The following is a 21422-nucleotide window of genomic DNA, read 5'->3' as shown; positions in this document are numbered from 1 at the left end:
TAATTACTTTGAGGCAATATCGTGTGCCAGGTGGGCAAGATGAAATTGCCAACACTATAAGAGAATGTGTTGAGGCAGGAGTGTTAGTCCCTACAACTACTCAATGGAACAACCCTGTCTGGCCAGTCCGAAAGTCAGATGGAACATGGAGGATGACAGTAGATTATAGACAGCTGAACAAAGTGACTCCTCCCTTGTATGCTGCTGTCCCAGACACGGTTACTTTAATAGAGAGAATACAAAAACGTGAAGGGACTTGGTATGCAGTTATTGATTTGGCCAATGCCTTCTTTACAATCCCAATAGACCCCAAGCAATGGAATCAGTTTGCTTTTACTTGGCAAGGCCGACAGTATACATTTACACGCCTGCCGCAAGGATATATTCATAGCCCAACTATTTGCCACAGGATTGTAGCTGAACATTTGGATGAATTAAAGTTACCTGGTGTACAGCTTACACATTACATAGATGACATCATGATACAGGGAAAGAATATAAAGGAGGTGGAGGAGAGTTTAGCATTATTAATTAACCATATGAAAAGCAAAGGATGGGAAATCAACCCCGCAAAGGTTCAAGGGCCAGCTCAAACTGTAAAATTCTTGGGGATACAGTGGAATAGAGGACTGCGAGAAATTCTCCCACAAGCTCGACAAAAAATCCAGGATTTTCCCACCCCTACCAATAAGAAAGAGGCCCAAAAGTTCATAGGGCTGTTTGGTTATTGGAGACACCACATCCCACATTTGGGACAGATTTTAAAACCCTTGTATAAAGTCACCAGAAAGAAATATGAATTTGACTGGGGACTTGAACAAAGTAGAGCTTTTGAGGAAGCAAAGGCTGCTATTCAATTAGCTCTAGACTTATGGCCTATGCAAAATGGGCCAGTGGAGTTACAAGTGACTGTACAAGATGACTATGCAAATTGGAGTCTGTGGCAAAAACAACAAAGCCGAAGTGTACCTTTAGGCTTTTGGTCAAGGAAACTGCCCTCATCTGGAGTGCAATATACACCTTTTGAGAAGCAGCTGTTAGCTGCATATTGGGCTTTAGTAGAAACTGAGCAACTAACTCTGGGTCATGAAGTGGTATTAAGGCCTGGAATTCCAATTATGACTTGGGTAATGAGTACCCCAGCTTCTCACAGAATTGGACATGCACAAGAGGCAAGCATAATCAAATGGAAGTGGTATATTCAGAATAGGTCCAGAGCAGGCAAAAATGGAGTTTCTGCTCTACATGAATCTGTGGCGAACATTGATACTGAGAGCAATGAAAAGCCCCTTGAATCTAAGCAACAGATGGTACCATCCTTAGTGAAATGGAATAATGGATATGACGGACTAAATGAAGAACAGAAGAAACATGCTTGGTTTACTGATGGGACAGCAAAATATTTAGGACAGAAGAGACATTGGAAAGCAGTAGCCTATAACCCCTGTACAAGGAGAACTCTGGAAAGTTCTGGGATAGGTGGAAGTAGCCAATATGCTGAACTGATGGCAGTGCATCAGGCCATCAGAGCAGAGAAAGGAGGACAGTGTCATATATTTACTGACTCGTGGGCGGTAGCTAATGGATTAGCTACGTGGATGCCTATATGGAGGAATCAGAATTGGGAGATTCATGGCAAACAAGTTTGGGGTAAAGAGTTATGGGAAAATATATGGGACATGTCTTTGGTTACAGATCTGTCAGTTTTTCATGTTGATGCTCATGCAACCCTGACCACACCAGAACGTGAGTACAATGCACATGCGGATCGACTAGCAAAGATTGCTACTGAATGTATTGTCCCTACTCCGACTCCAACTGATGACCCAGCCTTAGCAAGATGGGTCCACCAGACTGCTGGCCATTTAGGGGTCCAGGCCACCCATCGATGGGCACAGGATCGAGGTATCAGTATTTCTCATGCGTTGTTAAAACAAATAACAGAGGAGTGTTGTATATGCCAATTAGAAAAAGAACGAACTCTTCCTAGGATAGTTACTGGAGAAATAGCAAGGGGAAAAGTTCCAGCCCAAATTTGGCAGATAGATTATATTGGCCCACTACCCCAGGATAAAGGATGTAAATATGTATGTACGTGTGTTGACACCTATTCAGGTGTACTAGTGGCTTGTCCTTATAAAGACGCAACTCAGAAAAACACCTGTAAAACTCTAGATATTGTAAGTTTATATTATGGAACCCCAATGCAGATTCAAAGTGACAATGGGTCACATTTCAAGGGCAAAGAAGTGAAAAGATATTGTGTGTTGAATAATATAGAATGGATATATCATATTCCATATTACCCACAAGCATCTGGGCTAATTGAAAGAATGAATGGATTGTTGAAAGAACAGCTGAGAAAATTAAGCTCAAATAATTCATATCGACATTGGAAGGATAATTTGTCTATTGCCTTACGTAATTTGAATAATAGGCCCTTAGGGGGGAGTACACCTCTAGCCAGAATGATGACCCCAAATCTGCAGATCAGAGAACAGCAAACATGTGAGATCCAAACATTGAATTTTGGACTGTGAGGGAAGATGTCCCACTACCAAGTCCAGGAACACCTGGTTCAGCAGGATATGATTTACATTGTATAGAGAATTTTAGGTTAAATAGGAAAGAGATAAGAAAAACCCCTACTGGAGTATGTATGAGAATCCCCAAGAATCATCTTGGACGGATATTACCTAAACCAGGATTAGCGGCTCAAGGAATACATGTATTGGCTGGAGTGATAGATTCTAATTATCAAAAAGAAATTGTTGTGACACTCCAGAATATGGGTAAAAAACCTGTACAATTTTGTAGAAATGATAGGATGGTTCAAGTCATTATTATCCCCTGTGAAAAAATACCCTTTGTGAAAACTGACCCTCCTCCCAAAATAACTACTAGAGGGGCAAAAGGGTCTTGCTCCATTGATAGAATAAAGTCAGGAGCTAAGGTATGGGTAAAACGGAAGCCAGATGATATTCCAAAGGCTCCAGAAGTTATAGCCCATGGGAAGGACAACACTGTAACAGTTGTCTATTCAGGGGAAAATAATTACCAAATCGTACCCCTGAACCATATATTTTACCGTGAATAGGTTATAATAATAGATTCACAGACTATTCTTTTTGTCCTTTGTTTTGGCTAACCTTGTTGCTAGTTTTGTTTCCTTCAGGCTTAAGCACCCTGCACTTTCCGGTGACTGCCTAAGCATGTAGCATTCTTGGAATTCCTGCCAGCTCATTAAAGAAATGACCTCTGGAATGGGACTTTTTGGGGGCAGGGCCATCTCTACATCCAATTTCAGCATGAAGAAGCTATGGAAAATGAGACCTTCACCCCTCACCCCAAGATTTTGAGCCCCAATCGTTCAAGGGGGGTGGAAATGATGATAGTGTTCTGTTTACTTATTTTGTGTTATCCTTGCTGTGTTGTTTTATTGTTATGATATTATTGATCCTATGTAATGGATACAAGGATTTAGGGGTGGACATTTGAATTATTAATAATTATTTTGGGGATGATTGATTGAAGAGATTATCTTGCTGGGATCTAGGGGTGGATCACATTTGAATCGTAAACCAATATTTAGGAATGTCACCAAATGATATGTTTTGCTTTATAATGAATGATATGTTTTAGTTTCCTTTGTAATTGGATCACAATGTATGTTCTAGGATACATGGCTGATTAGATTATGTATCCTATAACAAGGGGTGGAGTGTAGCCAGAATGGCCTTTGTTTTCTTTGAATGACTCAGCTTACCTCATTGAGCCTCTGGACACTGTGGCTTGCTCTTCCGGGGCAGGAGGCCCAAGGAGCATTCCAGGAAGCAGACAACTTCCTGTGTGAGGAGTCATGGGGCTGGCTGAGGGGAGGTGTTAACGGCTACGCTAGGGGGAGGGGCCAAGTCAAGAACCAATCGGCCCTGGTCGTTCAGGCGGTGCTTGATGATGTCAAAAAACTCTATAAGAGGGGAGAGGACAGCTTGAAGATCCTCTTTTCCTTTTCCAGTTGGAGCCAGAGACAGTTACAACGACAGTTACAGCGACAGTTACAGCGACAGTTACGGCAGTTACGTCAGTTACAGCCACAGCCACAGACACAGCTGAAGCAGGAGCTGCCAGTAGCAGAGCTGACCTACGGGAGAAAGCTGAACAAAGACTTCAGGCCAGTGGGTAATCTTATTACCATAGAGGGGGAAACATGATTTTGCTTTACGCAATCATGCTTCTCTGTAGCCTCCTGGTTACTCTTTCAAGGCGTACTTATTGGGCCTGGAAGCTTTTGATCAATATATCAAAATGGGGTTGCTGGTTCATGGGTTGGTTACTGTGGAGCCTAAATAAATGTTTTGATTCTTCTGCCTTCTACTTTGAGAGTTTCTTATATCCGGCGATTCCGAACGTTTCAGACATGTTTATGATCCTATTTGAGATTATAAACTCTGCCCTCCTAATACAGCATCAGGGGAAAAAAAGGAAGAAAAAAATATCAAATCATGGTCGTAGTAGTAGTAGTAGCAGCAGTAATAATAGTAGTCATTGTCGCGTCATTGTTGTAGTAGTGGTAGTAACAGACATACATATCACTTTAAAGTTTGCAAAATGCATTATTGTATATAAAGTTCATTTCAGCCTCATAACAAACCCCGTAAGTTAGGCACTATAGATATGCTTATTTCTGTTTTGCAGAAGAAAGTGAGGCTCAGAGAAATCAACTCTTTTGTCCATGGTGACATAGTCCAGTGGTGGTGGAAGCCAGCAAGCAGCAAGGGACACCAGAGCAGGAGTTGCCCTGGGAAAAGAAGAAAGTTTCTCTCTCTTTCTCTGCTTTCCTTTCCTCCTTATGAACATGGAAATTAATGGAAAGGTACTGACGTCTTAGGAACAGCAGTGGGTGATGGCAGTATCTGCATCAGGAGCTGAGACACCCCTCAGGGTCAAACCAGACATGATGAGGAAGAAGCAAGACCTCTAAAGGGTGGAGGGAAGTATAGGCTATGGATGCTACAAAGACACCAACCAACCTTGGAGCTCCTCAGAGAGCTACAACTAAGGGAAACTTCATGAGGATTCAATGAAGGGAGAGGAGAACTCCCAGTAACCAGGATAAGTGTTACCCCTTTACAGAGACATTTTAGAACCATCTCACGTGAGCTCATGAGAATCCATTGTTAAATCATCAGTATAAGTACTTACACCCCAGAAATCAGCATACACTACAAATCAGGTCTTGTTTTATTATTTTGTCAACTGTCTTTAGTATAGACATTATATATAGACTCATTATTAACATTTTCTCTATCATTTCTTAAAGCAATTATTATTAAGATTATTATAATGTTAGAAACCTGGCACACAATCTCCTTTTATAGATACATTATTAACATTTTCTCTATCATTTTTTAAAGGATTAAACTTAAAAGTGGATTAAACTTAAAAGTGTGCAGTGTCTGTGTTCCCTCCCTCCGAGAGCCAGTTATTAATATTTACTAGCACACCTCTGCCCCTTTACTACATTTATGTACATCTTTAAGCTTGTAAAGGGCTTTACAAATATTATCCCAATTTGTCTTCAGAACAATCCTGGGAAATAGCTGCTACTATTATCTTTATTTCACAGGGTAGAAACTAAGGGAGATAGAAGTTCAGTGACTTGCCTAGGGTCATACATCTAATAAAGGTTTGTGGTAGGAACTGAATCTAGGTCTAGCATTCCATTCACTTTGCCACATAACATGTGTGCCTTACTCTCTATGTGTTTTATACGTGATACAGGGATAGGGAACCTGCAGCCTAGAGGCCACAGGTTCCCCACTCCTGTATTTAAACCTATCTCCCCACAGACCTTTTCTATATACAGGGAGAGTGCTCCTCCAGGGTGGAGGAGGGGAGGCTGTTTCTATAACTGTTATTGCTATTTATTGGCAAATACCCTTTGTAATAGCTAGTTAAGTTTGGCTGATAATCAACAGGAAGTTCATGGGAGCTCATAGATACCAGAAAAACTCAGAACTTCAGTTACCCCTAGAACAATGAGTTGTAGAAGTCAGATGCCCTCTGATGACCTGACCTTTGAGTACAAGTGAGAGTTGGGCAAGTAGTCCCAGAAAATGTACTTCATTGTAGGTATAAAGGGCAGCACGTTTTCCTGATTTCAAGTTTGCTATTATATTCGCTATACCAGGGTAAAAATAATCCAGGGTCTTTTAGTTTAAAGAATGTACAGCAAAGGATTTCTTAAACAACTGATTGTTAAAGTGTTTGTTAGTTTATTTAAACTGATTTAGCAAACTGCGTAAAGTAAGATTATTACAATGTTAGAAACCTGGCACACAATCTCCTTTTCTGTTGGTTTATTCATTTTAATTTGGTGATTGTGATTGTCTTTCTTCTTCCTCCTCTGAAGCACTTTCTGCTGGGAAAAAAATGCAAGGGAGATACATTTTAATTTTAAACAGTTTTAAATTCTTGAATTACTTAGCAAGGCTTTAGTGAATATATGCATGAGACAGTATGTATATTATTTTAAAAAGTGGAAAATGAATATGGCTTATTAATATGTTCTTAATGCCATATAGTAAGGACAGTTTGAATTTCAATTCAAGAAATACTACACTACCCATTAATTCAGTGCTGGTGATATAAAGACAAAAATGAACCCACCAAGTTAAGGAATTTAAATTTTCCAAAAGAAAAAGTTTAAGGTAGAGAACTACACAAAAGTCACATGTATTTCTTAATACTGTATATGTCACCATTTAACAGCAATCTACAAGGATACCTACCATATAAACTAATCTAGTTTTTCCCCTAAGAAGCAAGGAAACTATCCCTGGGACTTCATTGGTCCAGGGGCCAGTGACACAGCCTCCCAATCACCTAGGTACATAAAATGGCCAGACTTTGAGAAATCAATGTCCCTTAGACTTGATGGATGCCTCACTGAGAAGACTCTCTATCTTCAGCCAGAACCACCATAGCCACAAGATGCTGTATCTGGCCATCAGTTCTCAGCATTACCATTTTCCCCACTTCATCTATGAGGTCAGCCACAAAGTCATTCTAATCTAATCCTGACACCTTTCAATGGTGGAATCATCACAGTCTAAAGGCACATGAAAAATCCATTGTCCTTGGTGTGAGTCCATATTTGTCAACAAAATATGATACTTTAGTAACTGAGCAGCCATGTAACCAACCACTCACTTATAATTCATAATTTTATAGTGTGCCCTGGGTCAGTCTTTTTACTAAATGTTCACATTCACTATTAAGATCTAGAATGTGATAAAACTTTTGAGCCAAATGGTTTGCTATATTTAACTTAATGCTCAGATATATAAATAAGATTAAGGGAATTCTCCTTTCTCAGACAGGAAATTTTGTTCACCTGAAGTAAAACTGATTTCAAGGGCCAAGATCATGCGCAAAGTAGAGGAAATACTGTTATACTTTGACAAGCCAGGCAAAAAATACCCCAAAATATCTGAGGCCAAGATATCCCTAGGTGCCTTTTCTTTTTTTTTTTTTAACTCTAAAGTAAAGAAGGTAATAAACCAGAAGCAGCCCTGAGTGGAAAATAAAAATCCCCACTTCAGTGACACTGATCCAGGGCCTCCCTACAGCTATTCAAAAGCTAATCTCTGAAGAGGGAGGGAAAACAGAGTAAAGATAGTCTGCAGGCTATGGCCAAGTTGGTAGCTTCCATTTGCACATGAGCACCTGGCCTAACCAGGATTGATGGCATCCCAGCCAATACTGTCATTGCCTAAAATGACTCACTAGCTCTCTCTAGTGGTCAGATTGTAAGTGTCGTATGCCTCAGTATAATAATGTTGGGTCTTTAAAGGCAAAGACTATTGCTTATTTTGTCTTCGTATTTCCAGTGCCCTGAAAAGTGCTTAGCACATAGGAGGTGCTTAATAAGTGCTTGTTGATTGAAAGTTTGATGCCACTGCTTCCTATTATTAGTGTAGACAATTGAGACTTGTAGATCAATTTTCTAAATTACAATGGATAAGTACCTATTTCCTTTAAAATGTCAATGATGACAGAAAGAAATTGTTTGGTTGTGAATGATACGTACTCAAGAGATCTCTCAATTTACTGTTTCCCCTGATAAAAGCCAAAATAAAAGTGTACAGTTTAGTTAAGCTTCTTACTGATTTTTTTTTGTGCAATTTAGAGAGAAAATTTTATTTATTTTCAAGAAGGTGCACTGTGATCTATGAAAAAAAATACAGTATAATATCTGTCAGAGTGATGGTATTCTCTTAAGAGAAATTACTTTACTTCAAGATCATAATATTAAAGTGTCTGGAATGACAATAACTAGCAATTACGTAGCATTTAATAGTTATTAATAACTAATTTTCCTGCTTCTTTCTAGTGTCTGGAGGACACACTGATCCCATGTTATAACTTCTGATTTCCTCTACCTTGGTTTATGTCTTCATTCATAATGCTTTCCAGATTTTCCTTCTCTTTCTTTTCTTCATTAAGTTCATCTGCTCCTGAATTATCAGGAAGGGGTTGATCAATAACTTTTTCACCAACTGAAATATGACAGATAATAAAATAGAGAAAATGAATATAAAACATGATCATGCCATTCTTTACAGCAAACTACAGGCTTTTAATGGATTTGTGAGAAGTCTGAAAACTGTTTCCACAACTTTAATAATCTGGGCATACTAAATACCTCCAGATGTTTGGAGCTCTTCTTGTGCCGGTGATGGTACTTCAGGAAGAGGTGGTGTGTAGAGGGTTAATGGAGTAATTTTTTTAGCTTTCCATATTGGAACAGGAAGTTTTATATTTTCCTCTTCCTCCCCCTCTTCTTCATCCTATTTTAAGTTAAAATATATGTATAATTTTATCTACAAAAGAATAAATTTAGAAAAAACAATGGTTCTCCTTCCCTCTCCCCACCCCCTCACTAACACCAACAAGTCATTACTAAGAAGTCATTTTGCAGTTATAAAATCTTTTGAAAGGAAACAAAAAAATTTTGGATGGTTTATTTCATGATATTTTACTATATTAATGAGTTATGAGGCCACAGAGTTTATATAATTCTGAGGAAAGAAGTGGAGAAAAGGGAAGATGACAAAGGAAAAATTTTTATCTTTTATAAATGCTTATAATTTTATTTATATAAAGTTCCATTTACCATGGCACAAAATTATTTATTTTATGACAGTAAAATTGCATATGCTATGGTTAAAGGTCCATTTTTTTATTCTTTCTTTCAACAATGCCCTCTATAAATGAGTGAAGAGCTTGGAACATGATATTCCAAAAGGAAAAGGATCTAGGTTTACAACCAAGAATAACCTACACAGCAAAATTGAATATATTCCTACAGAGGGAAAAATAATTATTTAATGAAATAGAAGATATCCAAAGATTCATGATGAAAAGACCAGAGCTGAAAACAAATTTGACATACAAACACAGGAGTCAAGAGAAGCAAAAAAAGGTCATATAGATAAGACTGAAGAGCAATAAGGGACTAAAAAAGGTTAAACTTTTTATATTCTCCTGTGAGGAGATGATACCTGTAAGCCTCTCAAAACTCTTATTATCATCCAGGGTCATAAGAGGAATTTAATTAGACAGAAGTCCTAGGAGTGATTCTTTTATATTTTGATGATTTCAGAAGAAGAGTGGAAAAGGTGAGGAAGAGGAACACATTGGGAGATGGTGGAAGGGTGAGCAAGAATGAGAAGAATTATCTCACATATGTGCAGTGCCCAAGGAGAAGTTTATACAACAAGGAAGGAACACCAGGGAGGAGAGGGTAACACTTGGACTTGATTCTCATCTGAACTCCTCAAAGGAGGGAAGAATACACATGGGAACACAATTGGGTACAGAAATATATCTTATTCAACAGGGAAATGGGAGGAAACGGAGTTAAAAGAAAGAGGGATGTAGATTAAGGGATGTATTAGAAGCAAAACAAACTCTTTAAAAAGGTAGGAAGGAAAAGTATAAGAGAATATGACTGAGGGAAATATACAGTTAGCAGTCATAACATGAATGTGAATGTAAATGGGATGAATTCACCTATAAAACAGAAAAGGATGGCCAAATGAATTCGATACCAGAATCCAACAAAATGTTCTCAAGAAACATATTTAAAATAAAAAGACACACCCAGAGTTAAAATAAGAGGCTGGAGCAGAACCTATCACACTTTAGCTGAAGTTAAAAAAAAAAAAAGCACATTTAGGGTTAGGGTTAATCAAAGCAAAATCAAAACCAGACATAATTGAAATTATTGACACAATTGAAAGAGATAAACAGGGAAAATGCATTTTGCTACAAGGTACCACAGACAGTGAACTAATATCAATACTAAACATATATTCACTAAATAGCATAGCATCTAAATTCTTTAAGGAAAAGCTAACTATGGTAAATTTACTCATCTCAGTCCTACATAAATCTAGAACAGAATAGAATGCTGAATAGAAATAGAAAAGGATATATCTACTTCTCAGCTATGCAAAAAAACCACAAAAATTGATCATAATTAGGGGATAAAAACCTCACAAACAAATGCAGAGAATCACTATTATTGAATGCACATTTTGTCTACCATAATATGGATAAAAATTACATGCAATAAAATACCTTTGAAGCAAAGATTAAAAATTAATAGCAAACTAAATAATTTAATCTTAAAGAATGGGTGGGTCAAAGGACAAATCATACAAAAAAACCGATTATTTCATTAAAGATAATGACATCAACAAAACAACATTCCAAAATTTTTGAGATGCAAACTATGCAGAATTTAAGGGAAAAGTTATATCTTTAAACACTTTAATTATTAAAAGAAAGAATATATCAATTAATTGGGTATGCAACTAAAAAAATTAGAAAATCAACAAATCAATAACCTCCAATTAAAGACCAAAATGGAAATTCTGAAATCAAAGGAGAGATGAACAAAATTAAAAGTTTAAAAAAACTGAACTAATAAAAATAAACAGACTTTTCTTTTAGAAAAAAACAAAAAATAGATAAACCATTGGAAAATGTGATTTAAAAAAGAAATCAAATTACTAGTATCAAAAATTAAAAATGTAGGGGGGCAGAGCCAAGATGGCAGCTGGAAAGCAGGGACTTGCATGAGCTCCCTGCCAAGTCCCTCCAAAAACCTATAAAAAATGGCTCCGAACAAATTTTAGAACTGCAGAACCCACAAAATAGCAGAGGGAAGCAGGGCTCCAGCCCAGGACAGCTTAGATGGTCGCTGGGTGAGGTCTCTCATGCACAGAGCTGGGAGCGGAGGGGAGCAGAGCCCAGCATGGGCCATGCATGGACCAACTAGACCAGGAGCCAGGCGGAACAAGCCCTAGCGCCCCGAATCAGTGTGCTGTGGCAGTTACCAGACTTTTCAACCCACAAACACCAAAGACAACAGAGAACTACAGAACCCATGAAGCAGTGGAGGGAAGCTGGGCTCCAGCCCAGGACAGCCTGGATGGTCACTGGTTGAGGTCTATCAAGCATGGGGCTAGGAGCAGAGGGGAGCAGAGCCCAGCATGGGTGGTGGCAGGACCAACCAGACCAGGAGCCAGGTGGAACACACCCTAGCACTCTGAATCAGTGAGCTGTGGCAGTTACCAGACTTCTCAACCCACAAACACCAAAAACAACAGAGAAGGTTAGTGGGAAAAGCTGCTGGGAGTGAAAGGAGTTCACGGTTAGGCCACGCTCCTGGGACAGCAGAGGTGGTGCAGCTACAGAAGTACAGCTGCAGTTGCTTCCAGCCCCAGGCCCACCTGGTGGGAGGAATTAAGTGGCGGATCAGAGCAGGAGTGCAGAGCCTGCTTAAGATCTGAGGCAGGTCCGGGTTGGTGGTTCTTGGGGAAGGAGGACTGCTGGTGTGGAAGAGCTGGCTATATAGAAATAGCTCTGAAAACAACAGTGCAGCCCCTCAAGCCCCTCAACAAAGTACTCTTTACTCTACAAGCAGTCATACCCTGATGAAAAACTCCAGGGTCAAGTAAGTTGGCTGGGAACATGGCCAGGCAGCGAAAATGGACTCAGATTCAGTCTCAGACTTTGGAATCTTTCTTTGGTGACAAAGAAGACCAAAACATAAAGCAAGAAGAAGTCAACAAAGTCAAAGAGCCTACTTCAAAAGCCTCCAAAAAAACATGAACTGGTCTCAGGCCATGGAAGAGCTCAAAAAAGCAAGTTAGAAAAGTAGAGGAAAAATTGGGAAGAGAAATGAGAAGGATGTGAGAAAACCATGAAAAACAAGTCAATGACTTGCTAAAGGAGACCCAAAAAAATACTGAAGAAAACATCACCTTAAAAAATAGACTAACTCAAATGGCAAAAGAGCTCCAAAAAGCCAATGAGGAGAAGAATGCCTTAAAAGGCAAAATTAGCCAAATGAAAAAGGAGGTCCAAAAGACCACTGAAGAAAATACTACCTTAAAAATTAGATTGGAGCAGGTGGAAGCTAGAAATCAAGAAATTATAAAACAGAACCAAAGGAATTAAAAAATGGAAGACAATGTGAAATATCTCATTGGAAAAACCACTGACCTGGAGAATAAATCCAGGAGAGATAAAAATTATTGGACTACCTGAAAGCCATGATCAAAAAAAAAAAAAGAGCCTAGACATCATCTTGCAAGCAATTATCAAGGAAAACTGCTCTGATATTCTAGAGCCAGAGGGTAAAATAGAAATTGAAAGAATCCACTGATAGCCTCTTGAAAAAGATCCCAAAAAGAAAACTCCTAGGAATATTGTTGCCAAATTCCAGAGCTCCCAGATCAAGGAGAAAATACTGCAAGCACCCAGAAAGACACAATTTGAGTATTGCAGAAACACAATCAGGATAACACAAGATCTAGCAGCTTCTACATTAAGGGATCAAAGGACTTGGAATATGATATTCCGGAGGACAAATGAGCTAGGATTAAAACCAAGAATCACCCACCCAGCAAAACAGAGTATTATAGTTCAAGGCAAAATATAGATTTTCAATAAAATAGAGGACTTTGAAGCTTTCTCAGGGAAAAGACCAGAGCTGAATAGAAAATTTGACTTTCAAATACAAAGATCAAGAGAATCATGAAAAGGTAAACAGGAAAGAGAAATCATAAGGGACTTACTAAAGTTGAACTGTTTTGTTTACATTCCTACATGGAAAGATGATGTGTGTAATTTGTGAGACCTTTCTCAGTATTAGGGTAGTTGAAGGGAATATACATACATATAGATAGATAGATAGATAGATAGATAGATAGATATACAGACAGAGGGCAGGGTGAGTTGAATATTGTATTGGCAATCAAAATGGGCTCTTAGCAGTTAATTCAACCAAGTGCCCTTGAAGAGTTTGGCCTTTATTTCCTTGATTAGATTAGGAGTCCTTGCCGACCTCCTTGCCCCAAGGGAAAGCCTAGTTTACATGAGTTTGAGTGACATGTTTGTGACATCAGAGGCTTTTAGACCACGTGGGCTTGTCTCATTTTTTGTGATGATTTTAGGTCACGTGGGTGAGTTGCGTGTGTGACTCACCCTGATCCTGAAAAAAGATATGAGCTCTGACCAACAGCAGTATTGGCACATGACTCTGGTCCAGCCCTTGTTATGAGCTCCCAGGCTGAACTTAGATGTTGGTAACTATGAATTGTATTTGGCCTGTCTGTCAATGTTTGTAACTTGTTTGTATTTGCTCTGAAGTTCAGGGCGCTGGCTTTTTTTGTGGTGGCTAAGAATTGGAAATTGAGGGGCTACCCATCAATTGGGAAATGGCTGAACAAACTGTGGTATATTATTGTAATGAAATATTATTGTGCTATAATACATGACAAGCAGGATGATTTCAGAAAAACCTGGAAAGATGTACATGAACTAATATAAAGTGAAATGAGCAGAACCAGGAGACCATTGTACACAGTAACAGCAATATTGCATTATGAAGAAATGTAAATGACTTGACTGTTCTCAGCAATACAGTGATCCCAGACAATCCCAAAGGACTCATTATAAAAAGTGCTATCTGCCTACAGAGAGAGAACTGATATTGTCTGAATACAGATTGAGACATACTATTTTTCTCTTCCTTCTTTCCTTCCTTCCTTCCTCCCTTCCTTCCTCCCATCCTTCCTTCTTTCCTTCCTTTCTTTTTCAAGTCTTCCTGGACAAAATGACTGATATGGAAATGTTTTACATGATTGCACCTGTATAACCTGTATCAGATTGCTTACCATCTTAGGGAGAGGGTAGGTAAGGGAGTGAAATAGAGAGTTTGGAACTCAAAACTTAGCAAAAAAAAAAACCCAAATCTTAAAAATCATTTTTACATATAATTAGGGAGAAATATTTTTTTAATCAGTATTATATCGACAGGAAGGTAATATAGAACACCTATCTCTAAGATGGTAAAGGAAAGTCAAATGGGGATAAGGTAATGATTGGTTGGGATGTGAAAGGAGAGGTGTCCAAGAGGCTTTCAGTTTCTTTGTATGCTTCTGGGGTGGCAGAGAAGTAGGGAAAAAATATTGAGGGAGATGGAGGATTGAGAGTAGGGCATGATCAACAAAGAGAGAATAATCAGGTAGTAATAGAACATAAGTACTTTAATGGCAGATACTATTTCATTTTTGTGTTGTTTTTTTTTTCTTTGTAAATCCAGCACTTACTCCAATGTTTTGCACATAGTAGGAATTGGATATGTATGTTGAATAAATGAATATTATCTCTCTCAACTAACCCATGAACTCCTTGAGGACAGGAAAATATCATATTTATTTTAGTATTCATCCTAGTACTTAACAAAGTGTATTATAAGTTATCTGACCTAAAATTTTATTGATGGAAGAAGCTCTAAATATTCAGTCTCTTTCCAATGATACAGATCAGCAGCCTGGCTATAATTTATACTCTTAGGATGGGGGTTGTTAGCCTAGGATCTGTGAAATTTTTCTGAATATTTTGTTCAGTGTTTCAATATCATTTGTTTCCTTTGGGGCAGTTAGGTGGTGCAGTGAGTAGAGCACTGGCACTGAAGTCAGGAGGACCTGAGTTCAAATTCGGCCTCAGATACTTGACACATGTACTAGCTGTGTGACCTTGGGCAAGTCACTTAACCCCAATTGCCCTTCTCACCGCCTTCCAAAAAAAATAATAATGTGTTTCCTTTGTAATCCTATGCATTTTATTTAATGCACTTGATAACATTCTAAGAAGGGAGCTGTAGTCTTTACAACACTGCCAAAGAGATCCATGACATAGCGACAGTGAATAACCCCAGTCTTGGTGAGTTGTCTGGTAACAGTGGGAAGTTCTTGTCCATGGCCATTCAATAAGTGTCAAAGACGACCTGGATCCAGGCCTTCCTGATGCCAAAGCTGGTGATCTCTCTATTATATTACTCTCCCTTGATGCATTACAGTAGTGGTTGTTTAATAAATGTTTGTTGAATGAATAAATACAGTGGTTATCACAGGCTACAAAAAACTATCAACATGGAAAGAACTTACTAATTTTCTGATCTTTGATAGACATGAACCAGCTAGACATTAGCTATAGTATGCAAGTGGAACATACACACATAAGGGAAATTTTATTCTGAATAATGTAATATTATCTGGATGATGCTACTTATTGGCCATTTCAGTCTTGTTAATGTTTAATGTTATAAAAAATAAAATAAAGGATGTTTTCATATGTCATTACCCACACCCTTGAAATGAATAGCATCAATTACAGGGCAATCATGTTTCAATGGTAACATTGAAAAGTTCACTTCAGTCTTCAACAATTTAATATCCAAAGTTTTCTTGCTAAATATTAACTGCTTGATTTTAAAAGGCAATACAGTTTAGATTTTAACAATAACACTAAGTATCACAGAACCCAATTTGCAAATGTGATCAATATTTTGATTTCATATGTACAAACACAAATAAAACAAAAAAGTAGGCTATTTCCCATCTCAGTTTTAAATCACACCACTTCTAACTTTATAGTAGCAATATAAATAGATAAGTCATATTACCTATAGATATGCTAATTATACTCTATTATTTAACTTACCATTTCTTTAGGTTCATATTCACCATGCTGCTCACATCCAATATCAAAAATATATTTTCCGGGACCCACTGGCTATGCATAAAAGAAACAAAATGTTACCTCAAACTATGATGATTCAATTTATAATACAGGAGTATGTTTTATAATAATTTGCCCCCCAGACCTGTCCTTTCATCTGTGTTGAAACTCCCTCCATTAATACAGATCAATATCTTGTCTGTAACTTTTAGTCTTAGAGAGGTGTCTGAGACACCAAGAGGTTAAATGACTTACCCACATACAACCAGTTTGTATAAGGGTAAAACCTGAACTCAGATCATCATCCCAATTACAAGGCTGACCCTCTATCCATTATATCACAACACCTCTCCTAGAGCATACCATAGCACCACCTACACAGTATGGAAAAATTAAGGGAGGAACAATATAAGTTACAGATTATTTTTATAAGTTAGTGATTATTACAAAGCAAAGTGCCTTAGCAAAGCCTAATTTATTTTGATTTTAAGAGTATCTCAAAACACTGCTTTATCAAGGAAGCTAAGTATTTCCTAAGTAATCTTGATGCCATTAATTTTCTTAGCAAATTCTTTTTATAATTAATGGAATATAAAGTTTCAGTTCATCTCTCAATCAAACTACCATGATTTCCAGACTAAGAGGTTCTAAATTAAGTTTTCTGTATGTTACTTTAAAATACAACATGATATCTAAAGAAAAAGGAAAAACTTACAAAATGCTTAATCTGCATTTTAAGACACTTGAAGAATGTAGTAGAATAAGTGATACAACATAAGTTGTACCTTTGTTATACCTTATGAGGATAATAACAGCACCTAATTCCCAAGGTTATTCAGAGAATAAAATGAAATATTTGTCTGGGGGGAAATTATTATAGAACATACTCTACTTGTACTTGTTAAAATGTTCTATTAATGCTACCACTCAATATACTTAATTTTTCTCTGCTTATTTTGTAAGTCATAGAGAGAATTTGACAAAACTATCTGCAAATGAATATTAACTGAGTTTTCATGAGATCCAATTAGGCTATATCATACCAAGAGCATTTAAAAATGAAACTACACAGGAAAAATATATAAAAAAAACATAAAAAATCTGTCAGTCTGTCCATCAACATTTTTTTCCCTCAGTAACAATGGAGACACAACATTTAAACTCTAACATCACAGTCCTTACGTGATCAAATGAGATAACATAGGTAAAGCACTTTCCAAACTTTAAAGCACTATACAAATGGTAGCTATTATATTATATGAGACAGTACCAATAACATTAAAGAAAACAAAGATGGCACAGTAGTTGGACCAGATCAAGCATTCACAGAATGCTTGAGGCAACTAAATTTTAAAGAAGTTGAAGGATAAAAGAAAGAACAATAGCAAGTGAATGGGGGGGGGGGGAATCACAGATGATACTGCAATTTATAAAAAGGTGATCACAAAGAAATTTTTTAAATATTGATTCATACCTGCTTTCTCATCTCTATAAAATCTTGATGCAAATTTTCTACACATAAAAATGTGTATATATGCAAATATATGTATATATTTGCATATATACACAAATATATGTATACACATACATATCACATACAGAAATACATACATATATCATCCTAGATGACAATACAAGAAGAAAACAGGCAGACTGTCACAATGATATTCTATAACAGATCACATTTTTAGAGTGACACAAATTACTGAAAAGTACGTAGGACCCGAGAACAAGTTGTATTTATTGCTTGTTAACTATTTTTAAAAAGTGTTTGATTGGAACAAAATGCTTAATTAAAGACTCTTCCCATAACAAAGTGTTTTTCATGTATATTTTAGGATCATAGAGTCCACAAAAAAAGCCTCAAACCAAACCAAAACAAACAAGAACAACAAAAAAATCCAAAACCTTTGTTTAATGACTGTTTATTTAGTGTCAGGTTGGGCCCTATACTGGTAATTAAAGTGGGATTTTTTTTTTTACTGTTTTTCCTCTTTTAGAATGCTAAAGTAATCAAGTGCCTTTGATTAAGTCTTACTAGGTGCAAAGCCCCAGGCCCACACACTTTTGCTGATTAGATGTGAAGCCTGACAAGGATATATAAACTCAGAGGTTAGCATTTTGTTTGGGGCTTTCACTCACTGGAAGAATGTTCCGTGATTTGACTAGACAAGACTATGGGCAGCCATTGTTAAGAGCCCCCTCCCCCTCTGGAAAACCCAGATGTTGGCGTTTCTCTGGTAACTATGTATATTGTGATTTGGTTAGACAGAAATGTTGATCTGTTTATATTGTCTCTGATTGTAAATTCTGTTTGCATTTGCTCTGAAGTTCAGAGTGCTGGCTTTTCCTCCTGAACTAAGTGAATGATATATGTATGTTTGATTACAGTGGGATTGCTAACCCCTTAAAGTTGCTTTCATTAGAAAAGCAGATAAAAGAACATGTGCTGGCAGCCTTTCTGTGTATTGGTGTTGTTGGCCTTACACTGCCACAGCAGCTGCCAGCAACATTGTTGTTACAAAAAGCTGCTAGCAACATTGTTATTACAGGCCCCAAACAAGCAATCCCAGTGATGGAGGATACTTATATTAGATCCAAATTGAAGAGAGATTACCTTTATATGGTGAGGTACTGCAGATGATCCCATTTACGGACAACATGGAGTTTATTAAATTAAGATTTGAATATTGTAAAGCTTTCTAATTGACAATTCACAGCCATTTAAATTAGGTTGACCTAATAATCTGTACAGGATAAATGAAATGGATACAAATTGTCCAGATTATGTTACACAGTTGGATGGGCAAAGCATTGAGATGATCTTTTTGACATATATTGGACAGAACATAGATCAGAACTTTACAGAGAGAAGAAAGCAAAGTCCAAACTTCTCTATAAACAAAGCCTCAGTCTTTTAAACTCCAGTATTCTTGATGCTGTTTCATGGTTTATCACCATCTCTGAATAATCAAAATTACCCAATATACAATAGAAAGATGTATTAATTGCTCATGGTTGGGTTGTGCCAATACAGTAACATTACCTAAATTGCTTTATTTTCTTTCCATTTTAGACTATCATTTCAGAATGTTTTCTTTAATTTCATAAACAAGGAGAAATCTTAGACTTTTCCAGTTGATTTCCACAATAGCTGAAGACCTATCTCTTGGCTTCCTGTTACATGTAACTGAAATTCTAATATTTAATTAGTACAATCCTTGGAGATGCAAACTTGTGTGTGTTCTTTTAGTAATCTATGGATTATTAATCTGTACTTGTCCCCCATTTCTAATACTTATGAGCAGTTTTCATGAATTATTTCCTGCAATGTGATATTTATGATATTCATTGTATTTATCTGAGAGACTCTATACATTATTCACAAAATATCTCTATCCATCCTACCTTCAGAGTCAGTTTCTCTGGCTAGCTGTGGAGATCACATTTATCCTTGATATCTTTTAATTTTGTTCACTTTCTCCCCCATTCTTGTAGTTTCAAATTTCAAAACTGCCATTCTCTTTTTTGGAGCCTAAATATATTTTTGAAGAGATTTTCTGTGATGTGTTCCAAATTTTCTACTTTCTTTTCTTTCATAGCTTTATTTTCTGCATTAATTTAATTTTTATTTCTTCTTTTAAATTTGTTTTTTTCTACCTTGATCCCTATAAGGATTTCTTGCTGTTGTTCCATTATTTCATAGTCAATCCTCAACATTCATGTGTTTAACTTTGGGGACTTCAAGCATCCATGTAACTTTACTAGTAACCTCATTTTCACTTTTGTGTTGCAACCTGCATATTCACAGCTATGTGCAGCAAAGAAAAAAATAAGAGGCTTACTGTGTGCAAGTTTGTGGAGTGGCTGGTATCCTACAAGGCATTTTGCTAGTCTTGTTCACCCTGTTGTAAAGAACTTCCCATGCATTCGTTGCATGGTTTCAGTGTTTGCCTTTAAAACTCAAGTTTTGTTTTGCAATTATGCCCCCAAAGTGTAGTGCAAGTCCTCTGGGCTCTAAGCCCAAGTGTGCAAGGTCAATGAGGGAGAAAGCTAAGGGAGAAAATAAAGGTGGTAGATAAACTTAGTGCCAGAATGTTAACAAATCAGCAATCTGTTATACCCTCAAAAAGGAGTTGGCTCATCCTTCATGATCTCCAATGCCATCTACTACCTGCAAACGACAGAGTGTCAGAGGTGATGTTTAGATCTCACCAGTCTTGGTGTCTTCCAACAGCAGTGACTAAAGCCCGAGCAATCTCTCCTTTGATTTTCAGAGGGTGGCCATGGTAGAGAGGTTTATAGCAATATGATATTCAATACCACACTCTCACACCACCATCCAACACAGTAGAAGGTAAGATTTAAGTTAAAAAATGTTTTAGTTGTAAGAATTTTATTTGCTATACAGTATTGATGGTACTGTAGATTTCATGTGTCATGAAAAGTGAATATTGTCTGAAATTGATGGGTTTTTTTTAATTTATGTTAACACAAAAGGTCACAGAATTCTAGGGAATTAGTAGTGAGAAAAAATGTTTTGCATGTTACCTTTATTTTGTGTACTGCATTTTTATGGGTTATTTCATGGTTACGGTGTTAGGAAAAGTACATTTGTCAAAATTAGTGTTTTGTTATAAAGAATTGTATAAAGAATTGTAATTTTTTGCAAGAGAATGCTGAAAAGTGTATTTTCAGCATTCTCTTGCAAAAAATTACAATTTTTGGTGGTTGTGGGAACCTAGCCCCTGTTTCTCATAGGTTCAATGTATCAACACTTGCATTTTTGACTTTTGCACTGCTTTCTAGTAACATTAACCCTTTGAAAGTTGAAGATTGGTTGTTTATGGTCTTTTTTTTTTCTTCCCAATAAAGGTTTTCATCCTTCACTGCATATTGATTGTATCATGACATCTTCCAGATTTCTTGTCCATTTTTCTTTGTAAATTTTATTGGTGGTTAATTTATTATACACCTTACTCTTCTTAATTTGTACCTTTCCTGTTTCATGCAACAATGAATCTGACTCCTTTGTGCACTGACCCATTTTATTGGTAATATGTTAGCATTACTAATAAAATGATTAATTGCTCAGAAACTATGTCTCTCAAATTTTTTAAACATCACAATGATAAATGAGCAAGAGGTTTTTCTGAAGAATAAACATTTGATTTCCAAATTTTTGAGGAGAGAACATATTTATACTAAAAGAATTAAAAGGTTTGACTAATATTTTTGGAGAGGTATGATGAAGTAGCGGGAAAAGGGATGTGAGAAAAAAATATTATTGGGACGCTCACAGACAAAGTCTCACTCCA

The 21422-nt window shown here is 37.0% G+C and overlaps 1 protein-coding gene across 1 annotated transcript in view; it reads right to left on the bottom strand.

The window, feature by feature from the left end:
* Positions 1-6368: 6368 nt before the first annotated feature.
* LOC118839426 (radial spoke head 1 homolog) overlaps positions 6369-21422 on the bottom strand; it is a 60407-nt gene continuing 45353 nt past the window's right edge. The window contains exons 6-9 of the mRNA XM_036746890.1: positions 16087-16158; positions 8708-8852; positions 8445-8561; positions 6369-6418 (exon numbers count right to left, since the gene is read on the bottom strand). Coding sequence (XP_036602785.1) covers positions 6369-6418; positions 8445-8561; positions 8708-8852; positions 16087-16158 — 384 coding nt within the window. The remainder of the gene's footprint in view (positions 6419-8444; positions 8562-8707; positions 8853-16086; positions 16159-21422) is intronic.

The sequence above is a fragment of the Trichosurus vulpecula genome, chromosome 2, assembly GCF_011100635.1.
Source record: "Trichosurus vulpecula isolate mTriVul1 chromosome 2, mTriVul1.pri, whole genome shotgun sequence".
NCBI lineage: Eukaryota > Metazoa > Chordata > Mammalia > Diprotodontia > Phalangeridae > Trichosurus > Trichosurus vulpecula.
This window is presented reverse-complemented; position numbering and strand designations above follow the sequence as displayed.